Source organism: Aedes albopictus, chromosome 1, assembly GCF_035046485.1.
Source record: "Aedes albopictus strain Foshan chromosome 1, AalbF5, whole genome shotgun sequence".
NCBI classification, from domain to species: Eukaryota; Metazoa; Arthropoda; class Insecta; order Diptera; family Culicidae; genus Aedes; species Aedes albopictus.
Window position 1 is genome coordinate 302259736 of NC_085136.1, and position 20703 is coordinate 302280438.

The following is a 20703-nucleotide window of genomic DNA, read 5'->3' on the forward strand; positions in this document are numbered from 1 at the left end:
TCCGTCAGATTCTTTTCGTGTTTTGATTCGCGTTGCGTGTGTGAGCGAAGTCAGATATTTTTCATTCTGGTCGTACGATTGACTCATTCGTAATACAGATTCACGGGATTTTTGTTGCTTTTAAACTATATTTACGACGTCGTCGTCGTCCGTGTGTATTTACAATATTCCGCCAGCGGGTCTATTCGTGTTCAATTTATTATAATTAAATTTGATTATTTGATTTGCTCGCAGCAGTGCCGTTTGTCGCGAACGTATGTGATTTGGCGAGGGCCGTGCGGAAGGGATCAGTGAAGAAAAAACCTTGCTTATTCTCGAACTTGCGGATCGAAAAATTTTCTGCTGCCAGAAATCGATTGCTGTTTAATCAGCTGGGCGGACAAGATTATGGTGATATATTTCTATGATGTGAAGTGTTGACGACCGAAGCATGTAATCAGCATGATGAAAATATTGATTGTGGCGAAGGCGAAGACGAAGATCGTTCGATAAGGCTCAGGCTGCTACAACAACGAAAACGGTCCGCGAATTGATAAGGTTCGACGTCGTTGGCGACGAGATAAAGGAAAAACCATGAGCACCGAAAGTTCGGATAAGTCGAGCTCAGTAAACGACGCGATGAGTCCCGGTGGAGCTGCGGCGGCCGCAGCAGCAGCAGCTGTTAAAATATGTAGCGTTTGTGGGGACAAAGCGTTGGGGTACAACTTCAACGCAATGACCTGCGAGAGTTGTAAGGCATTCTTCCGGAGGAATGCTCTGTCGACCAAGGGATTCACGTGTCCCTTCAGTGAGAGTTGCGAAATTACGGTCGTCACGCGGCGGTTTTGTCAAAAGTGTCGGCTGGATAAGTGCTTTCAGATCGGTATGAAGAAGGAATATATAATGTCAGAGGAGGATAAAGCTCGAAAGCGGAAGAAAATCGAGGAAAACAGAAATAAGCGAGCGAATAATGGGACTGGTTCCAGTAATCGTGCAAATTTTCCGGGCGGAGCAATGGGAGGTGGATTGCTGGAGAATGATTTGCCCATGAAGATCAAGCGGGAGGGCACGGAATCGGACTGTTGGAGTAATTCCTCGGACTATATTATGTCACCGGAGATGATGCATCAGCAGAACGGCTCCAGCAGTCTATCGATTCCGTACAACAGTGGACTGGCTTCGCCGAATGAAGTCAGCAATTCTTCTAGCTCTTCGCACAACAATCTGACTCACAACGTTGCGACGGAAGGGGCAGATCTCTTATCAGCAGCTATGACGGCAGTGTTGCCAGCTCAGTCCCAGCTAGAATCCGTGCATTCGACTCGTAGCGGTGAACCTCTCCTGCCAGCCCTGTCGCTCGATTCCAATGCAGATGACATCGTCAATAGGATTGTCCAGTACCCGACCCAGGCCAGCCAGACGATTGCCTCTCTCATGAAAACCCCGAAAGACGCCGTTTTTATCATGTCAAAAATTATCAATTCCCAGTGTGATGCATTGAAACTGATATCGCACTTTATAACGGCACCTGGTGATGCATTGCAAATTATCAGCAAGATAATGAACTCCCCGTTAGACGCTCTAACGGTGTTTGCTCAGTTCATGAGCTCCCCGACCGACGCCCTGCAAATCATTGGGAAAATTATGAGCTCTCCGGCGGACGTGCTCCAATTTATGCAGCAACTCATGAACCAGCCGGAGGACGCCGTTCAAATCATGAACAAGTTTATGAATGCCCCGGCAGAAGCTCTTCAGATGATCAACAAAATGATGAACCACTCGGATGTGATCGAAACCATCAAAGAAGCGGCGGACACCTCACAGCATGACGACGAAGATCCACCACCAGACCCTCCCCAAGTCACCCCTCAAACATCCAACAGCGCCGCGGCCTCCCCATCCTCCACCTCCCATTGTAACGAAATGACCCCCCAATTCGATCCATTCCTGTTTAACTCCACCCCGGAGCCCTCATCCGACCCAGTACCTCCGGACACGGATTTCCCAATGTTCCAAGAACCGGACAACGCCAAACCCACATCCTATTTCCCAAACACGCTGGAAGCGGTCCTAGAGCAAGCCATCCGTCTGGAGTACGAGGGTTACAACGGGTCCTCTCTTAGTGGTGGGTCCAGCAGTGGGGGCAGTGGTGGATCTTCAACGAGCTCTTCGCAGCAGTCGCAGATAGTGGGAAACAGTATTGAGTTGAACGATGCCGAGCGGGCCAAACTGAACGAGCTGATTGTGGCCAACAAGGCACTCTATGCACCGGTGGACGAGGATTTGGCGTCGCTGATCTCCGAGGACTGCCGGATAAAGGTGAGTCTGATTGGGTCACTGTAGGTTAGTGTGCGCTGGGAAATTCGGTTGAAGCTACATGCATATTTTTAGAGACTACTTAATAAATTTTAACTAAGAGCTTAATTCTTCACACATATTTTAAATTTATAAAATCCCTCCTAATTAAATATGATTAAAACTTACAAATCCCACCAAATTATGAGGTGAGGTGCCTACTTTTTTCCTGTTGGGACATATGTAACACCACTGTGACCATTAATTGGATGTATTGTGCAGTGCTGAAATAGTTATTTATGCAACAAGTTGCAAAATGATGATTTTTTTCAGCACGAGTCGTACATTTATCCAACGAGGCTTGCCGAGTTGGATAAATCAGGTATCAGGTATCAGTAGGTCGGCTCTAGAGGCACGTTCTCCTCCATTCGGGAAATTTGTGCCATCGCCATGAACACGAGCCTATTCATCATTTACCTGACGGAGAAGGGAAGGAAAAAGGATAGGACATGGGAAAGGACAGGTAAGGGAATAGGGTCGTCATACTCGCAAAAGCGTACCACAATGGGTTCACATAGCGTCCTGAAAAGGACACTGTAATAACGCATAAGCGTGCCACAATGGGTTTAAACAGCGCCCTGAGAAGGGCACTGTGATAATGCATAAAGCGTAAAGAGAGCCTATAGCTCTTTACCACAGCTGGTCAAGAACAACAGAACATCCTGAAGATTCAGGTTTCTGAAGTCAGTTTCACTTAATAAGTGTTTCCCGAGTACTCGGAAACGCAATTGCGCAAAAGCTGGACAGTTACATATTAAATGATACGAAGTTCCATAATCGGATTCACAGCTATCACATGCAAATGAATCAGCTTGCTGAATATTCGCCATGTGATAACTGAGTCGGCAGTGGCCAGTCAATGCTTTGACCAGCATGCTGCAATTCTGCTTTGACAGATTTGTTAGATACTTTGCCACCCCTAGAGATGGCTCAGTACAATACAATTTTGTTTGACGGCATGACTCCAAACTATTCCAGTATTGTTTGTGTTGAGTGGCAGCCCAGGTGTCAATCTGAAGCTTCACCCAACACTTGGATACCGGAATAGCTGGCTCAGGGCCAATGAAGTCATGTGATGCTCCAGTGCGAGCTAACTCATCAGCCAATTCATTTCCAGCGATGGAAGAATGGCCAGGTACCCATACAAGGTGAACAGCGTTTGCTGAATTCAGCTCCTCAATTTGAGTTCGACAAGCGATAACTATCTTCGACCTGGAGTTGGCCGAAGCAAGTGCTTTAATAGCAGCCTGGCTATCTGAACAGAAGTATATTACTTTGCCCATTACGTGCTGCTGAAGTGCTGATTGCACTCCGCACATAAGAGCAAAGATTTCGGCCTGAAAAACGGTGCAGTGTCTACCAAGTGAGTAAGACTGATACAGCCTTAGCTCACGAGAATAAACACCAGCACCTGCTCGACCTTCGAGAAGGCAGCCATCAGTGTAACATACGATGCCGTCTGAAATACTTCTCTCCAGATAACCAGATGTCCACTCTTCCCGGGAAGGAAATTTCGTGGAAAATGTCCTATATGGAAAATTACAAGCAATTGTAAGATCACTTGGAGCAAGGACAACTTTGTCCCAATTCACCAAGAGTGGAAACAACGAGGTGTGTGTTGAACTGCGGTTCACAGGAGTTTCCTCTAGTAAACCGAGTACCCATAGGCGGTAAGTGCAAGAAAGTGCTTCTTGTTTGAGATGAATGTGTAGTGGGGCAACGTCAAAGAGAACTTCGAGCGCTGCCGTGGGAGTTGAAGAGAACGCTCCAGACATCGCCATTAAGCACATCCTTTGGAGATGGCCTAACTTTGATTGGACCGTTCTCACTTCGCCCTTTTGCCACCACACAAGACATCCATAGGCCAATATTGGCCGAACAACAGTTGTGTAGATCCATTTGATATACTTGGGTTTTAGACCCCAAGTTGTACCAAAGGTTCGCCGGCATTGCCCGAAGGCCATACAAGCTTTCTTGATTCTGAACTCAACATGAGGTGTCCAGGAAAGCTTGGAATCAAGAATGACTCCAACGTACTTTACCTGTTCAGTCACATTGATTTCAGAATCAAAGAGACGTAAAGTTCGAACACCATTACGGTTGCGCTTTTCAGTGAAAAGAACAATAGATGTTTTACTCGGATTTACCGAAAGGCCATATTGGCGACACCAACCCTCAACTACCTGAAGAGCGTTTTGCATCAGGTCGAAAAGGGTGCTGATGCACATACCGACTAACAATGTTAGGTAGTCGTCGGCAAAACCATAAGTAGGAAAACCGCTATTATTGAGTTGCCTCAATAGCGTATCTGCTACGAGATTCCATAAAAGTGGTGATAAGACTCCCCCTTGGGGGCATCCACAAACACTCAATTTCCTAATCGCCGCTTGACGCAATGTCGAGAAGAGATGTCGGTTTTTGAGCATTTGGTGAATCCAATTGGAAATCATTGGAGATATACCATGACCCCGTGCGGCTTCCAATATGGCATCGAAAGGCACGTTGTCAAAGGCACCCTCGATATCTAAGAAAACACCCAAACAAGATTGCTTTTGAGCGAATGCCTTCTCGATATCGTAAACAACTTTGTGTAAAAGAGTCACAGTGGACTTTCCAGATTGGTAAGCATGTTGGTTCACATGAAGAGGCACATTGGCCAGATGAACATCACGGATGTGATGATCGACTATGCGTTCTAAGCATTTCAGAAGAAAAGAGGTCAAACTGATAGGTCTGAAGCTCTTTGCTTCTTCATACGACGCGCGACCCACTTTCGGAATAAACTTCACAGTAATATCCCGCCAGGATTTGGGAATATACCCTGTAGCAAAACTGCAAACAAGTAGTTGTTTCAAAACATGTTTGAAATGATCAAATCCCTTCTGAAGCAAAATAGGATAAATCCCATCTGCCCCAGGAGATTTGAAAGGAGCAAAGCTATTAAGTGCCCATTCAATCTGATTGGGTCACTGTAGGTTAGTGTGCGCTGGGAAATTCGGTTGAAGCTACATGCATATTTTTAGAGACTACTTAATAAATTTTAACTAAGAGCTTAATTCTTCACACATATTTTAAATTTATAAAATCCCTCCTAATTAAATATGATTAAAACTTACAAATCCCACCAAATTATGAGGTGAGGTGCCTACTTTTTTCCTGTTGGGACATATGTAACACCACTGTGACCATTAATTGGATGTATTGTGCAGTGCTGAAATAGTTATTTATGCAACAAGTTGCAAAATGATGATTTTTTTCAGCACGAGTCGTACATTTATCCAACGAGGCTTGCCGAGTTGGATAAATACGACGAGTGCTGAAAAAATCGAGTTTTGCAACGAGTTGCATACAAAGTTTTTTGTAATTACGAAAAACACCCATTTAGTGTGATCTTTTTTAGCTACACAAACATGTATCAGAAGGAACCACGTGCGCGCGCTTATGCTTGTCGGCGTAGTTTTTCGTTTGATCAGGTAGGCTCTGGTGTAGTAGGCGTCACCAATGATCGAGCTCCCGTTGTCAAACAGTTTTGTACACGGGAAAGAGCAAACACAGATTCAGCAGCTGCCTCTACACTGGATTCGTAGTTCGAATCCGAATTGAAATCGTCTTGATTTGGATTCGAGCTGCTCAGTAGATGTAGAGGCAGAAGCTGAATCTACGGAAGGCATAGTGGTAAGTAAAAAGTGCGTACGATCAAAAGTGTCGAAAAGTTCAACTTTTCAGCACTGTTAAGAGTGCCGAAAAGTAGTACTTTTCGGCACACTTGCATTAGGGGTGAAAAGTAGGCCATTTCAGCATACTTCAGGCAACTGAAATGTTCAACTTTTCACAACGTAATTACAAAAATGTCATTTTCGACCAATCTAAATTCAACCACCCGCAGCTTATTTTAGAAGCTGAACCTGAGAACATGGTAGGTATAGGTATGAAAAACTTGCACGGCCAGGACAGTTCTATAAGAAAGTCACGGAAAACCGCTCTTATTTTTAATATTTAAGTAAATGTCACGGACAAACCACTAAAATAAGCTGCAGGTGGTTGAATTTAGTTTTGTAGAAATGACATTTTGAGCACTGATTGTGATTTATTCTCCTTATTATGTTTAGTCATTCAGAAAGGAGTTGTCGCTATATAGATAAAAGGATTATCATCCAAATAGTTAGGGTGTGTCTCAATCATGTACAGTGAATTTTCGTTCGTTGAACTACTAAGTTCTTAACTCACACGCTAGCGAAACGCAGGAGCTGGTTTTGTGAATGTATAACTGTTACATATTTTTGGTGTGGTCTGGAAATTATGCACCTATGAGTAGGTATATTGTTTAAAAAAAGTAGGTCTTACACATTCTTGTGCTGAGCGGTTTTAGCTTTCAGTAAATGAAAAGCTTTCACTAACTAAAGGCTATGTTTTTAGATGTCAACAAATCTTTAACAACATTTACAAAACGTGTTTCGCTCTCAAATAAAACGTTGCCCCTCTTTTGCACAACAGTACCATTTGTAAAAAGTAGGAATTGAGAAAAGCGTATTCGAAGTTTGAAAATTAGAGTGTGTTGCAAACTCGGGTTCTTCGGGATGGCTGTGCATGGCATTGGATTTTAACACGCGAGTTTACACAAAACGAATTAAAATACTTTATTTGAAAAACTACATTTTTACATATTAAAACGCACTGTCTTGCGCACAGACAGGCTGACTATTGACTAGTGTCTGAACAATATTTACAACAATCAATTACTGATCTTATCGTGACACACAAACACATATATGCGCCTTCCAGCATCGTCGCAGTGACAGGCGAATTGTCACTCGAGAGCACGGCGTCTGAGCATAAATTATTTGAGGCAGTGCTGCCAGATTTCCAGTCGCAACAGAGTGCATGTAATCACAGAGAACAGACGTCTATCTTCGCTTTCTGCCTTGTGTAAAACTTTGTAACGGTCATATCAGAGTATGTGGTTATGCTCCCGTTGCGCGGCGCTAGCGTCCCATCACTTACATTGTTGTGTTGTCATATTTGTTTCCAGTGCTCGCCGTTTTTGGCCGTTTGGCGCTCGTGTCGCTATGTGGGCTAGTGTATTTTAACGATGAACACTGCGTCAAATCGACTTTATATGTGGGGCAGTCTCCGTTGGTGGCGTTGAGGTACACTCTAATCCTTTACACACGATTTCGACGTATTTTTGTTCGAGCTTAAACGTCTGTTCTCTGTGATGTAATCCCTGATTAGAATATTAGAGTAATTCCAAAAAGAATACCAAGATTAGTCCCGAATGAATTCGAAAAGGAATCTCCAAAGAATTACCAGGAGAAATCCTCGAAACGAATTCTAGGAGGAATTCCCGAAGGAATTTCAGGAGGAATCTTCGAGGGATTTAAGGGAGAAATCTCCGATTCCGAAGGATTTTTAGAATTATTTCCAGGTGGAATCCCCGAATGATTTTGAAGAGGAATCTTTGAAGCAATTCCAGAAGAAATCCTTGAAGGAATTCCAGGTGGAATCCCCGAAGGGATTCCAGGAGAAGTCCCGAATGATTTCCAGGTCAAATCCAAGAGGATTTCCAAAAGGCATCCGCGAAGGTTTTGCAGGAGTTATCCTCGAAGGAATTCTAGAAAGAATCCCCGAAGAAATTACAGGATGAACCTCAAAGGATTTCCAAGAGGAATCTCCGAAGGCAGTGGCGTCTCGTAACCTCACTTTTTGCCTGTTCAACGACTCAAGAACTTGAATTTGCGGAGAATTCAGGATCAGAATCAAATTGAAAATAGACGGAAACAACGGTTCTCGTCATTTTCTACAAATTACAAGCTAATTTGAAGAGAAAATTCAAGAATTTACGTTCGTAGATCAGGTAGATTTGAGGTTAGGGAATCGCCACTGTCCGAAGGATTTCCAGGTGCAACCGTGCAACTCCTGAAAGGTTTTCAAATGACATTTTCAAAGGAACTCTGGTAGAAATCCCCGAATGAATTCCAGGAAGAGTCCCAAAGGAATTTTAGATGGAATTCCAGGTCGAATCCCCGAAAGATTTTCTGGTGGTATCCCTGAAGGATTTCCAGGAGAAATTCCCGAAGGATTCCCGAAAGATTTGAAGGTGGAATCGTTGAAGGATTTTCAATAGAAATCTCTTTAGGATTCCCCGAAGAATTTTCAGAAGGAATCCCAGACGGAAAACCTGGAGGATAACCTGAAAGAAATCCTGGAGTATATTCTAAACCTCCTGTATGAACTTCCGTAGGAGCCCCTGAAGAAATTTCTGGGGAATTCCATTACTCTTCTAAAGGTATCCTCGGATGAATCCTTAGAAATCTCTCAAAGAAGTTCTGGAGAGATCCCTGAAGGTACTTCTACACAAATCCCTGACAGACATGGAGGAATCCGTGAAGGAATTTTTGGACTAATTCCTGTAGGAACTGCTATGCGAATTCCTGGAGGAACTTCAGAAGCAATCCCTGGAGCAACTCCTAAACTAATCCCTAGAGGACATCCTGTACGAATTCCTGAAGAAGCTTCTGAGGCATCCCTAAATTCTCTTGAACGAATCTCTGAAGGAATACCTGAGGGAACTCCTGTTGGAATAGACCTGATAAATAGCATCCCTGAATCCTTTTGGAACTACCGTGCCATCACCTAATTCCAATCAGGTTTTTTCGGTTCCTAATTCCGTTCACACCATGCAACACAAATGGGATGAACGGAATAAGGAACCGAAAAAAGTGATTGGAATTAGGTGATGTTACGGTACTGGGGAGATCCCAGAAGGAAATTCGGAAGCAACTTCTGAAAGAATTCTATAATGCAGGAAGCCTCATAGAAATTCCTGGATTCATCCCTGGAGGAAAAATGCCTGCACGAACTTCTAGGAAAATCCCTAAAAGAACTACTGAAATATCTCCATGAGGCACCCCACAGCAATCACAAGAAAAGTCTCCGAACCGAAGGAATACTTGCTCAAACAACAGTTTGATGCATTTTTTGCATTCTCAAGCCGAAAAAACCAAGATAATTTCATGTTGTCTTTATGATGATGTTTATAAACCTCTAGGAATCTACTCAATTTAAAAAGGAGACATTTTTGAAAAAAAATCCAGGAGGAATCCATAAAGGAATTCTTGCAGAAGTTGTTGAAGGAACTTCTTAAGTAATCCTTGGAGGAATTCCAGAAGAAACTTCTGGAGTGGTCTCCAAAGAGGAATCTCTGGAGGAACTTATGGACTAATTGCTTAAGAAAGTTCAAGAGGAATGCCTACAGGAACTTCTAGACTTATCTCTGGAGGATCTCCCAAGAGATTTCCTGAATGATCTTCTGGATAAATCATCCATGAATCCCCTGGAGGCATCCTCTAATGTGCTCAAATACTCTTAAAAGAGACATCTTTTGAAAAAAAAAAAAGATGAAACTCCTATAGGCACCCCTGAATCCTCCTGGATGAATCTCCGAAGGTACTCTTGAAGGGATCTCTAAAGCAAATTCTGGAGAGTTCTGGAGATTGGAATTCCAAAGGATTCTTTGAAGGAATTCTGTGGGAAGTTCCGAAGATGCTGCTGGACTGATTCCTGAAGAAACTTCTGTAGGAATCCCTGAAGAATTTTCTGGAGCAATCCCTGGTTGACTCTTGGAGGCAATACTGATCCTTCTGGGAAAAAATCTACAAAAACTTGGATGGAGAGATGTGAATGATGAATAATTACTGAAATCTGAGAAAAAATGAAAAAAAAAAGGTCGCAAGTGTTTCGTATTTGAATTGACACCTTGGAGTTCCATTTGCATTTCTTCAGAATTTTTTTAGCCATCCATCATCGACCACAGTGAAGCGTACATCATGATCGACAAAAACGCGATCTCTTAAAGAGTAGTGAAAACCGAGGATGTGTTTAATCGCACGCAAGTTTAATGTAGTAGGGTAAACGCTCCCTTAGTGGAGGTAGTATCAATAATGGTGGTCAGTTAATAATGGTAATTTAGTTTTGTGTTCAGGAATTGCCGAACCTATTATAAAAAATTATGTTTCTTAATTTTTTTGCTCCTTTGCACCTATAATGGTGGTAGTGTTCCTATAGTGGTGGGTCCCATAAGAATTTAAACCACCACAATAGGAACCGTGTACCTATAGTTGGTGCAAGTGATTTATTAGCAAAAACTGAAATAAACAATTGTTTTTATATTTTCCCTATCAAATTCAAGTGGAAAACTACCGATTAACGCTTTCAGACTTTTTATTTTGTGATATTTTCAAATTTATTCAATTATTTTACTACAAGGAGCTACTAATAGCACCACTATTGGTACATTTACCCTAAGCAGTTGTAGCCAATGCCAACTATTCTTATAACAACTCAAAAATATTTTTAATGAAGAAGGAAAAAAGTGACATTGCATTGTTTTCCTCTCGGCATTCAAAAACATTCAGGCAATTAGTACAAATATGGAAATTAAAACTGCTTACATTTTCAACATAGATTTTCCCTTCCTTTTTGAAAAGGCTGTTCTTTCGAGTTTCACGTTCCAGGAAATAATCGGCATTGCAACTGCTTAATTTATCAACATAGATTTTCCCTTCGTTTCTACATAGGATGTTCTTTTAAATATTTTTTTTAAGTTTCTAAACACCTGTGCTTGTGGTGCCGATAATTTGGTTGTTTGTGAACAAACATTTTCTATAGCCTAATTGAAAGAGCTCATTTTTCTGAACATAACGTGATTTTATTGCCTTTCAATTTCATTGTTTTGATGGTGAAATAAACAAAACAGTTTTTATTTCCGTGGATGATAGAATGACAGTTCAATCGATAAAATGACAGTTCGCCCCGAACATTTTTTTTTGCGTTGCGTTGCGTAGTAACGGAGTAATTCGTAGATTGCATACTGAAAGTGGTCATGTTAGAACTTTAATACTCCTATTCTAATTGCTTACTTTATGAAAGGTCTGCGACTCACCGACGCCCCATAGGTGTCAAGGAGTTGGATATTTGGAATGGGTTGATTGGGATTCACTATAAGCGAGTGATGTGGCAAGATTGTGTAAGTGTATTCGAGTAGCTCATATAGATGTGCTGGTGTGAGAGTAAATGCTTTAGTATGTTTAAATACCAACGTTGGGAGAGACGAAGCTAAGAGATTTTGCCACTCCATGGTTTTTTTTGCTTTAGGGATGGGGCACAGGCATTTAAACTGTGTCCTGGCTAACAAGCCTAGGCTTAAGCGCCATTGATCGCTCTCTGAAACGATAAGAAACAGATTATGTGGAAGGGAAGGGATAATGGGGAAGAGATGATATCTATTTAATGAGATGCCAGCGACTCACCGACGCTTCGTGAATAGAAAGTAAATAGGATTTTGGTAGGGGAAATGGTCTGGACGGGCTTGGTGGTCTAGTGGCTATCGCTTCTGATCCGTATGTAGAAGGTCATGGGTTCAATCCCTGGCCTGTCCATTGCATCCTACTTTGTATCTTTCTATCCACTTCCTCTCTCTCTCTTCTACATGTATATTCATATGTTCATAGCCATCGCTAGAACCAGAAACGAATTGAAAAAAATGCCGTTTCCCTCCCTTCCAACTTCCACTCACAGCACAACGTACATAACACCTACAAGCTATGCAACCAAAGCGTGCTGTGCCGCTTGACCTTATTCACCTTATTCATCACACAATCTATCACCTTACGAACACTATAAGTGTAACCCCTATCCATGGATCGCATCACCGACCCAACGGTGACTCCCGGATCTCCCATCCTTTTCGTCTAACAAATACCCTAGTCCGTGCTGGTTGTGGGGATGCAGAGGTGCTCTCGGTCTTTAGTAGCAACAACCAGCACACTCTAACATTCCTTTCTCTTCCCATCTGACTATAAAGACGTGGCCGGCGCCGTTATTGCTCCAAAATGCATGAGCTGCTTAAATTGCACTTTGAGAATAAGTGGAGTGTCACAGCCCTTATTCATTTGGATCTCAGTGCAATTGGTACCAGCTCAGATCAATCACGGAGGAGCAACCATTGACATGTATAGTCAGATTTGATCGTTTCTTTGATCGATCGTTTTTTTTTTGGTAGGGGAAATGGTCTGGAAATATTGAGTTATGCTGGAATTTGAATGGGATGTAACGGGCGTAAAATAAAAATTTTAATACGTCAATACAAATGATTTACCTATAACAGCTGAAATAAAAAGTATAAAAAATCCACAGCTCAGGTGAGATTTGAACTCACGACCCTTGTTCGCTAGACAAGTGCTTTACCAACTAAGCTACCGAACCAATTAATGACCCGGCAACTTAGTTGTCATAAGGTTCAATTCTAATCTCATCGATCTATATCATCTTCCCCTAAACCGCAAATACCGTGCCATGCCCTAACACCGTGACCTTAAGGATGCTCTTCACTTCAAAGAGCACTGTAAAAATCAATAATCCATTATTCTTGATTTTTCAAACGCTATATTATTGCTTATTGTGTGTTTTATGTATAATAAATATGATAAATGGAATTCCAAATGTTTAATCCATTGTGAAAATCAAAATTGTAAAACATAGCATTGTTCCTAATACCGTGTATGTGACCCGCATACATTGGGGGTCCTTTGAATCATCACTATATCAATCATACTAAGTTCATACTTAAAAGAACCTGTGCGTCAAACGTTGCCTAGAGATTTGTGCAATTGATTCATAAAGTAAAAAGTATCAATAATATTTTCAGTTTGTAAGTTTTAGCCGAAACACGGTATTTGGAACACAAAATGAACCATCCCTAATACCGTGTATTGGTAATTTGCACTCATATTCTGTAAATATTTTCAATTGCTTGTTTTTGTAAATATGTGCCAAATTTATCACGCCTAACTTGAGAAGGTTTAATATGCTAATGATTGAAATAGTTACTCTGTTAAAAAAATAATACAATTAGTAAAATATTTGAGTTTTTCTGTCAAATACACGGTATTAGGAGACACACGGTATTAGGGCATGGCACGGTATAACCATTTCTGTACTTCTGTACGAAGAGCGAAAGCGATTTGTTTATTGTTTGAAAATGTTTGCCTATCGAACAGGCACCGCTTCCCCAACCACTTGTAGAGGAAAAACAATTGCTACCTGGATGGCGATCAAACGCGTCGTTCGCATTCTGTTTGATACGACGGATAACTACGTAGAGGTAGATACTCGAAAACGACTCACTCAAAGTGCAAATTTTCGGTAATACCAATCCGTTTTGCCCACTACCGCCACCTATTTGATGGTTGGCCAGACTCAGTCCTTCTAGCATTGGGCGAACATGTTTCCGTGACTATACACCTAGGAAATGTCATGTTATTTTAGGTGTCCTGACATATTCGATCGTCTTCAAAGACACAAATTCAGAGGTCAAAACATGTAAATTATTTACGTCTTCCTGGATACTCCAAAATGAAACTTATTTTTTCTTAGCGTCTAACAATTGCTAGAACAGATTCGACAGATAAAACATGTTAAAGTAAAATACGGACATGCATAAATTTGAACACCGGATCTGCTGATTGTGAGGCATATCTCTTACCTCTCGGCTATTTCGCTGAGTTAGAAGGTGGCTGATGAATATGATACTGATTCTACGTTTCTGGTGAAATGGATTTGCTGACATCTAACGCAACCAACCAGTACTTACATGATGCCCGTAAAAATGAGTCTAATTTGTGATTCAGCCTTAAAAATGTTTAGGTTCTTTGATGATTCCGTCTCACGCAAATTTCTGATTTTTTAAGTTTGTATGATTTGACTAAAAAAAATGTTCGAAGTGTTACGTCTTATTGTTAGTGCTTACAGCCTACTTTGTAATAGCAAATCATGCTTATTTCCAAAGTTTTTCTTGTCAAATGAGAATTTTTGGCAGGATGTTTTCTTCTGGTGATTTTTTATTATTAAATACAGTACTGGCCAAAATTATAGGCAATGCTCATGATACTATGTTTAGGTTGATAAATCTCCCTTTGAGATAGCTTTATTTAAATGCAATTATTTTAGTATTATTGTGTATTGACTACATATTAACAATACAACGTTTTTTAATCCAAACGATTATCAACATAGAAAAACTAATTAAAATCTTGAAATTGGTCAAAAACTGTCTGGCCAAAATTATAGGCACTATGTTGACCTACTAAAGAAGGTATGATGTCCTATCTCAGAAACTTTTTATCATCGAGGTTATAATACTTTCACGAGCCTTAAATATTCTTTTAGCACGGTTTGGAATCGGGATCATAAGTTTATGCCATTGGCGTTTGGTGAATTTTGAACAAATATCCATGAAAGCTACAACGAATACCTGGAGATTTTTAGTTTGATAGTTTTACAACTGCTTTTCAAAATATTTCAAGTGTTCTCAATACGATTGTTGTCTAGGCTAGTTGACGATCAAGCTAGGACAGAAATTCCATGGCTTTGAAACCAATCAATTGATATTTCACCTTGTGATATGAAGCATTCTCTTCATGGAAATACCAGCTATCATCATTATAACTGAAGTTCTCATCAAAGTGTTTATCCTAGACAACAGATATAGTTTTGATATATTGTTTGGCATTCAGCATACCCCAGATGATATCAGGGGATCAATATCTTTAAAAAAAAAATCACCCCCACAGACTGTTACTACCCCAGCCCCTTGCAGTCGTGTTTGGATGCTGAATAGCATATTGCGTTATTCTACTCTCCACCTTACAGACACCCCATATTCCAGTAAATTTCTTCAAAAAGAATAAAATCCCTGAATACAACATGGGACCGTTGTATTTGGCTCCAATGGGCATGTTTTTGGCACCCTTCGAGGCGTTCTTAATTTACTTGTTGTCTTAGACTGAAAACCGCTTTTTTGAGTAGCTGTATAACTAATAACGGAAAGTGGGACTGGATACTAACAGTGTGTGAGACTGCATTTCTTCAATAGAAACTGGACTGCAGGTTTCATAGAAAGATAGATTGAATTCCATTAGGTATATCAGAAACATTTCCAATGTCCACGAGAAATATCTCAATAAGAACTTTAGTCGTAATGATAGTTACAGGTATTTTGAACAAGCCAACGCTTCATTTCACAATTCAAAATTAATCAATTTCAATGCCATACAACAAAACTTACCCATTACAATAGCTGGGAGTTCATATTCTGGACGGCTTGCCCACTAACCTACACTTAAAACCTTTTGGAAACGTATGGAGGACATTTATTATTAACTGCAAATTTATAAACTAGAAATCACAAGTATCTCGAGATAGCTATCATTGACATTTGATAAAATACACCCAAAATCAAACTTACAAACCAATGATCTCGATTCTAAACAATACTAACACCTCTGCTAAACAGAATATTGAAGGATCCTGGTGATGTTATTACTAATGTCTGAAATATAACATCAAACTTTCTTAGGAAGGTCGATAAAGTGCCTATAATATTGGCCAGACAATTTTCGACCAAATTCAAGATTTGAATTCTTTCTCCTTCGTTAAGTTTTGCTTGATGTTTGAAACAATGCAATTTTATTTCGTGATCAATAAACACTTATATTCGAATAATGGCATTTGAGTTAAGCTAACCCGAAGAAAGGTATATCGAACTATGCATCGTATCATCATCACTGCCTATAATTTTGGCCAGTACTGTATTTGAATTTTTAGTGATTAAAGTAAACAATATAGAAATAAAAATAATAGTTTTATTTTGTTTATAGGGAATGGCGCGTTTTAAGAAATAGTTTTCTGGGGAATGGATTTCGGGGGAATGTTATAGAATCGATGAAACTCCTAAAGACATTCCTGAATCCTGCTGGATGAATCTTCGCAGGAATATGGTATATGAAAAAAATGTGCGGCTAAAGCTAAACCAGTTCTACAAGAAAGTCACGGGAAAACACTTTTTTTCAAATATTTAAGGTAAATGTCACGGGCTACCTTCGAAAAATGCCAATGATATTCATCGTAAATATCAATTAGCATTTTTCGAATAGTATATACATAGCCTATAGGCTATAGCCCGGCCGTGACATTTATCTTATATATTTGAAAAAGAGCGGTTTTTCCGTGACATTCTTGTAGAACTGGTCTAGTCGCAGTTTTTCATAGGTATACCATATTCTCAGGTTCAGCTTCTAAAATGAGCTGCAGGTGGTTGAATTTAGATATGACGAAATGACATTTTCAGCACTGTGTTGGGACCTGGTAAGGTACACCGGAGAAAGTTGAAACGGGTGGGGCAAGATTAAACGCGAAGTTTTAAAATAGATTTCAATACAAATTGGAAATTTTCCTTTCGCCAAAAGATTGTTTGAATTAAAAACTATGTGTTACGGTATTTAAGATGTTCACCATCATTGGATAACATCATGTTAACCCGCTGTTTCAACTTGCCCCGGTGTACCTTACGGTGAAGATTTCGTCAGTTGTCTACCGGCTATCGATGAAGATAACTTACCACGAACTCATTTGTTTTAGGTGACAGACGACGGAAATGATCTGAGATGAATCTTTCTGACCGACATCATCCTTGCCAGCTGAATTGTTGATTTTGAGCTTATGAATGGCATTCTTAGCTTCCCTCTGTCTGGGAGTTGAATTATTAGTCGTTTCCTCAGTTTCCTTGTTCTGGTGGTATGTAACTTTCTAGAGAACCAAGGTGCACGGTTGTGCTTGGCTGGTACTTGGCTGGTACTTGGACGTTTATCAGCCGCCCCTAACCTAAGGAACAGACGCTGTTGTGAGTCGCTCCTTCTGGAGAACAGACGCTCAGACTTGCAGAAGCAAAGCTCTCAGTTGATGACCTCAGTGGATGTGCTCATATTTAGAACACAGTAGCATGCTTACGCCTGGGCCTGGCCTGGGAAGTTACGCCAAAAAGGTTACCAAAGAAGAAATTCTCACAAAGATTCTATGTCATGTAAATCTCTTAATTTTAATATGACTTTATCAGGTATCTGCTACTTATTTTTCTATGGATCCGCCTTATTCTAGGACAGGCTTACTAAAAGTCTCGTGTTGCACTTGGGGAAGCCTCGTATAACGAAATATGAAAAATGCGTCCCGATTGTAATTGCGATGAAGCAGAATCACGTGGATTATGGAGTTATTGATGGCATTTGACAGAATTACTGGAAGATTTTCAAAACAAGGATCCTAAAAATCATTATGGAAGAAAACATCCTATCTCTTGTACGAAAAGTACCTTATTGACTTTGTCTAGCCTCTGACTATAATTGTTTAAAAAACTACCGAACTCATCATTTCTCACACATTGCCGGAAATTTGGATTGCTCCATAAAACCAGTGGCATACTTTATTATTATCGTTCATGTATTTCACTTTAATATGTCTATTTGCAGGGAAATTAGCTCGATTATAGCAAAGCAAAACAAATCGGTCTACCGAGATACATACGGTAACCTATCGAGACAAGGTGATAACGCTCAATCCGTAATCTTATCAGCCAAGCGTATAATAATGCTTTGGAGTTACTAGTCTATTGCAAAAAAAGCTGCCACCTGTTCCTCACAATCAACTGAGCACCAACGCTGAATCTGTTATTGACCTTTCCCTTTTATCATCTTTATGTGTCGTTAGGAATAAAGGTACCTAAAATTGCCAATGTTTGCCAGCCAAAGTAATATGACATACAAAAAACCTTATCTATTGATTTGCTTTTTGAGCAAATAGGTATAACTGTTTTGGGAACTAAAACGTGTTTCCTTCATGATGCATGAAATTCAGTTTTGATGATCATGGACTATAGAGAGATAACTTATGTTTTTCATTTGTCCGCAGTCCAACCAAAACCAACAGGATCCGATGCTGCTAAAGGTGATAAACCTCACGGCGATCGCCATCCGGCGACTGATCAAAATGTCCAAGAAAATCAGCGCATTTAAAAACATGTGCCAAGAGGACCAGCTCGCGCTGCTCAAGGCCGGCAGCACAGAGATGATGATCCTGCGCTCGGCCATGCAATACGACTGTGATAGAGCTAGTTGGAAGGTTGGTAGTTTGGCGGCTTAACATTCCCCATTCAGTTCAGTTCGGAACGATCATTTCCATCCATTGCAGATTCCCCACAGCCAGGAGGAGATGTCCAACATCCGGGCGGACGTGCTCAAGTTGGCCAAGGGGAACGTCTACCAGGAGCACGAACAATTCATACGTACCTTCGACAAAAAGTGGCGTTCCGATGAGAACATCATTTTGATCATGTGTGCCATCACGCTGTTCTCGCCGGATCGCCCCAAGACGGTGCACTCCGATGTGATAAAGCTGGAACAGGTAATGATAGTTCTCAGATCGTTGTTCTACAAGCCTTCATTCTGAATATTTCCAAAATTCCCTAGAATTCCTACTACTACCTGTTGCGGCGCTACCTGGAGAGCATCTACCCGGGCTGCGAGGCGCGTTCGATCTTTCTCCAGCTGATTCAGAAAATCTCCGAACTGCACCGGTTGAATGACGAAATCATCAGCGTCTACCTGGACGTGAATCCGGCCCAGGTCGAGCCACTGCTGCGGGAGATTTTCGATCTGAAGGTTCACTGAACGTGAGCGCGCGAGCCCCAGCATCACAAAATACCTATGTTCAGTGTCTAACTACTAAGTACCAACTACCTATGCGATAGTGTTGTAGGGAAGCTACCTTCTAAAAATGCCTACGTTAGGAATGTCAAGTTTTCAGATTTCATAGCTGGTTCTAATGAAAACGCAACGGGAAAAGCTTATGTTCTAGTATATCGTACGTACTCGTAGGCGGTTATACGTGAGAATGCCTAGTGAATGTTCGTTTAAGAAGCTTTAATGGATTAATATATAGTGTTTATGTATTTATAGATGATATATATTTTTACAGTCATTACAAGTTGGAACCAGATTTCAGCAGAAACAGTACTAATGTGTAGCAACGTAGTAAGAAGAAAGATTGTTATCGTTCACAAGCAATCAATGAACACGGAAAAGTTTACAAAATAAATTGCAACGTTATCTTCATTTCAAATGGTTGTTTTATTACATGCGATTGTCCCTCCTATATTGTTACTTATTATTTCAATTCATTTCAGAGAGACTATCAATGCGTGTGTGTATTTGGTTTTGAAGAGGGACTTTAACCTAGTGGTCATTCGTGCCTTCGTACTTCTATCAATGAGAGACAAGCAGTTTCAGTACGTCTTGGATCTTTTTGGCTGTAGTATCAATCTACATTGAGATGGCCGGTATCCGATGAGGTGCCAACAAGCGGTACAATTGGGTATCAAGATATCAATATTCATTGTGAGGTAGGTATCATTGACGAACAGGATCCTGAAGGATCTAATAGTTGACTACCATGGTGGTCGAAGTGGTGCGGTGCAGTCTGATCAACGAATGGTACAAGCTGTTGGAATGTACAGGTCCTATAGGTCACCGATAGAAGCTCGGTGAAGGTTTTGTGGAGTTGAGGATGATGCTCGGCGGTCGCAACGAGACGAGAAGGTCTTCGACAGCAGGAGTGAGAGATTCTAGTAGGAGCTCCAGGAGGAGTGCGGTGACCAGGTAGGGCTCAGGACGCGTTGGATCTGAGTGTGTGATGAGCAGGCGTATGTCAGACAAATAATAGAAAATTTAGTAGTTAGATGAATTCAAGACAATCGAGTGCAGTGAAATGAATAGCGAAGTACAGTGTTGCTTACCTTTTATACAATTTTGGGTAGGTTTTCTATACATAATATATATATATATACATATACATAAATTAGGTAGCTCTAGGTACCGAAGAGTAATATGCATGCATACGTTCAGAGTGAGGTAGGTAATTTTATCGACGATTCGAAAATTCTAACTGGTATTTGTATAAAAATTATTATTCAGCTACTACACTACCGTAAAACGGGGCGAATAGAAACACCTTCCAGCATACTCAGGCAAGTATTTCTGGAACCGTGCGTAATAAAGTCAGTTGCAAGGGTCTCAACTTTGGGTCCCACCTCCCTCTTTAATTGCTGTAATTAGGATTCAAAACTGATTTTTATTTCGTTAACTTTTTTGAAAAAAGGTTGTTTGTTTCTATTCGCCCCGCAATGGGGCGAATAGAAACAGCTTTAAACAATTCTCGATTTTTTTTTTCAATTTCAAAACAGAAATAACTTTTAATTCAAATAAAACACTAAGACTAGATTATAATAATTCACCTAATGAAAAAAAAATTGTCGAATGTCAAAAAATACTTTAGTCTGTGAATACATACCAAATCGATAAAACGCAATTTTAATGGCGGAAGTTTTTTTGCCTCTAAATCGATACTTTGCTTTTAAAAATTTTCACAAAAAAATTAACGCAACTATCATCCCAAAAAATGTTTATTGGAACACTGGTAGCATCC

At 40.6% G+C, this 20703-nt stretch overlaps 1 protein-coding gene across 1 annotated transcript; it reads left to right on the forward strand.

The window, feature by feature from the left end:
- The first annotated feature begins 35 nt into the window (after positions 1-35).
- Positions 36-19341, forward strand: LOC115267359 (nuclear hormone receptor HR96). The gene is made up of 4 exons (XM_029874329.2): positions 36-2298; positions 18133-18342; positions 18412-18624; positions 18690-19341. The coding sequence occupies exons 1-4, from the start codon at positions 574-576 to the stop codon at positions 18888-18890; spliced, it is 2349 nt and encodes a 782-aa protein (XP_029730189.2). The 5' UTR covers positions 36-573; the 3' UTR covers positions 18891-19341.
- Positions 19342-20703: the final 1362 nt, after the last annotated feature.

Coding starts and splice junctions, on each gene's coding strand:
- LOC115267359 (XM_029874329.2), top strand. CDS start 574: ATGAGCACCGAAAGTTCGGATAAGTCGAGCTCAGTAAACGACGCGATG. Junction 2,299..18,132: donor CCGAGGACTGCCGGATAAAG/GTGAGTCTGATT, acceptor ATTTGTCCGCAG/TCCAACCAAAACCAACAGGA. Junction 18,625..18,689: donor ATGTGATAAAGCTGGAACAG/GTAATGATAGTT, acceptor AAAATTCCCTAG/AATTCCTACTACTACCTGTT.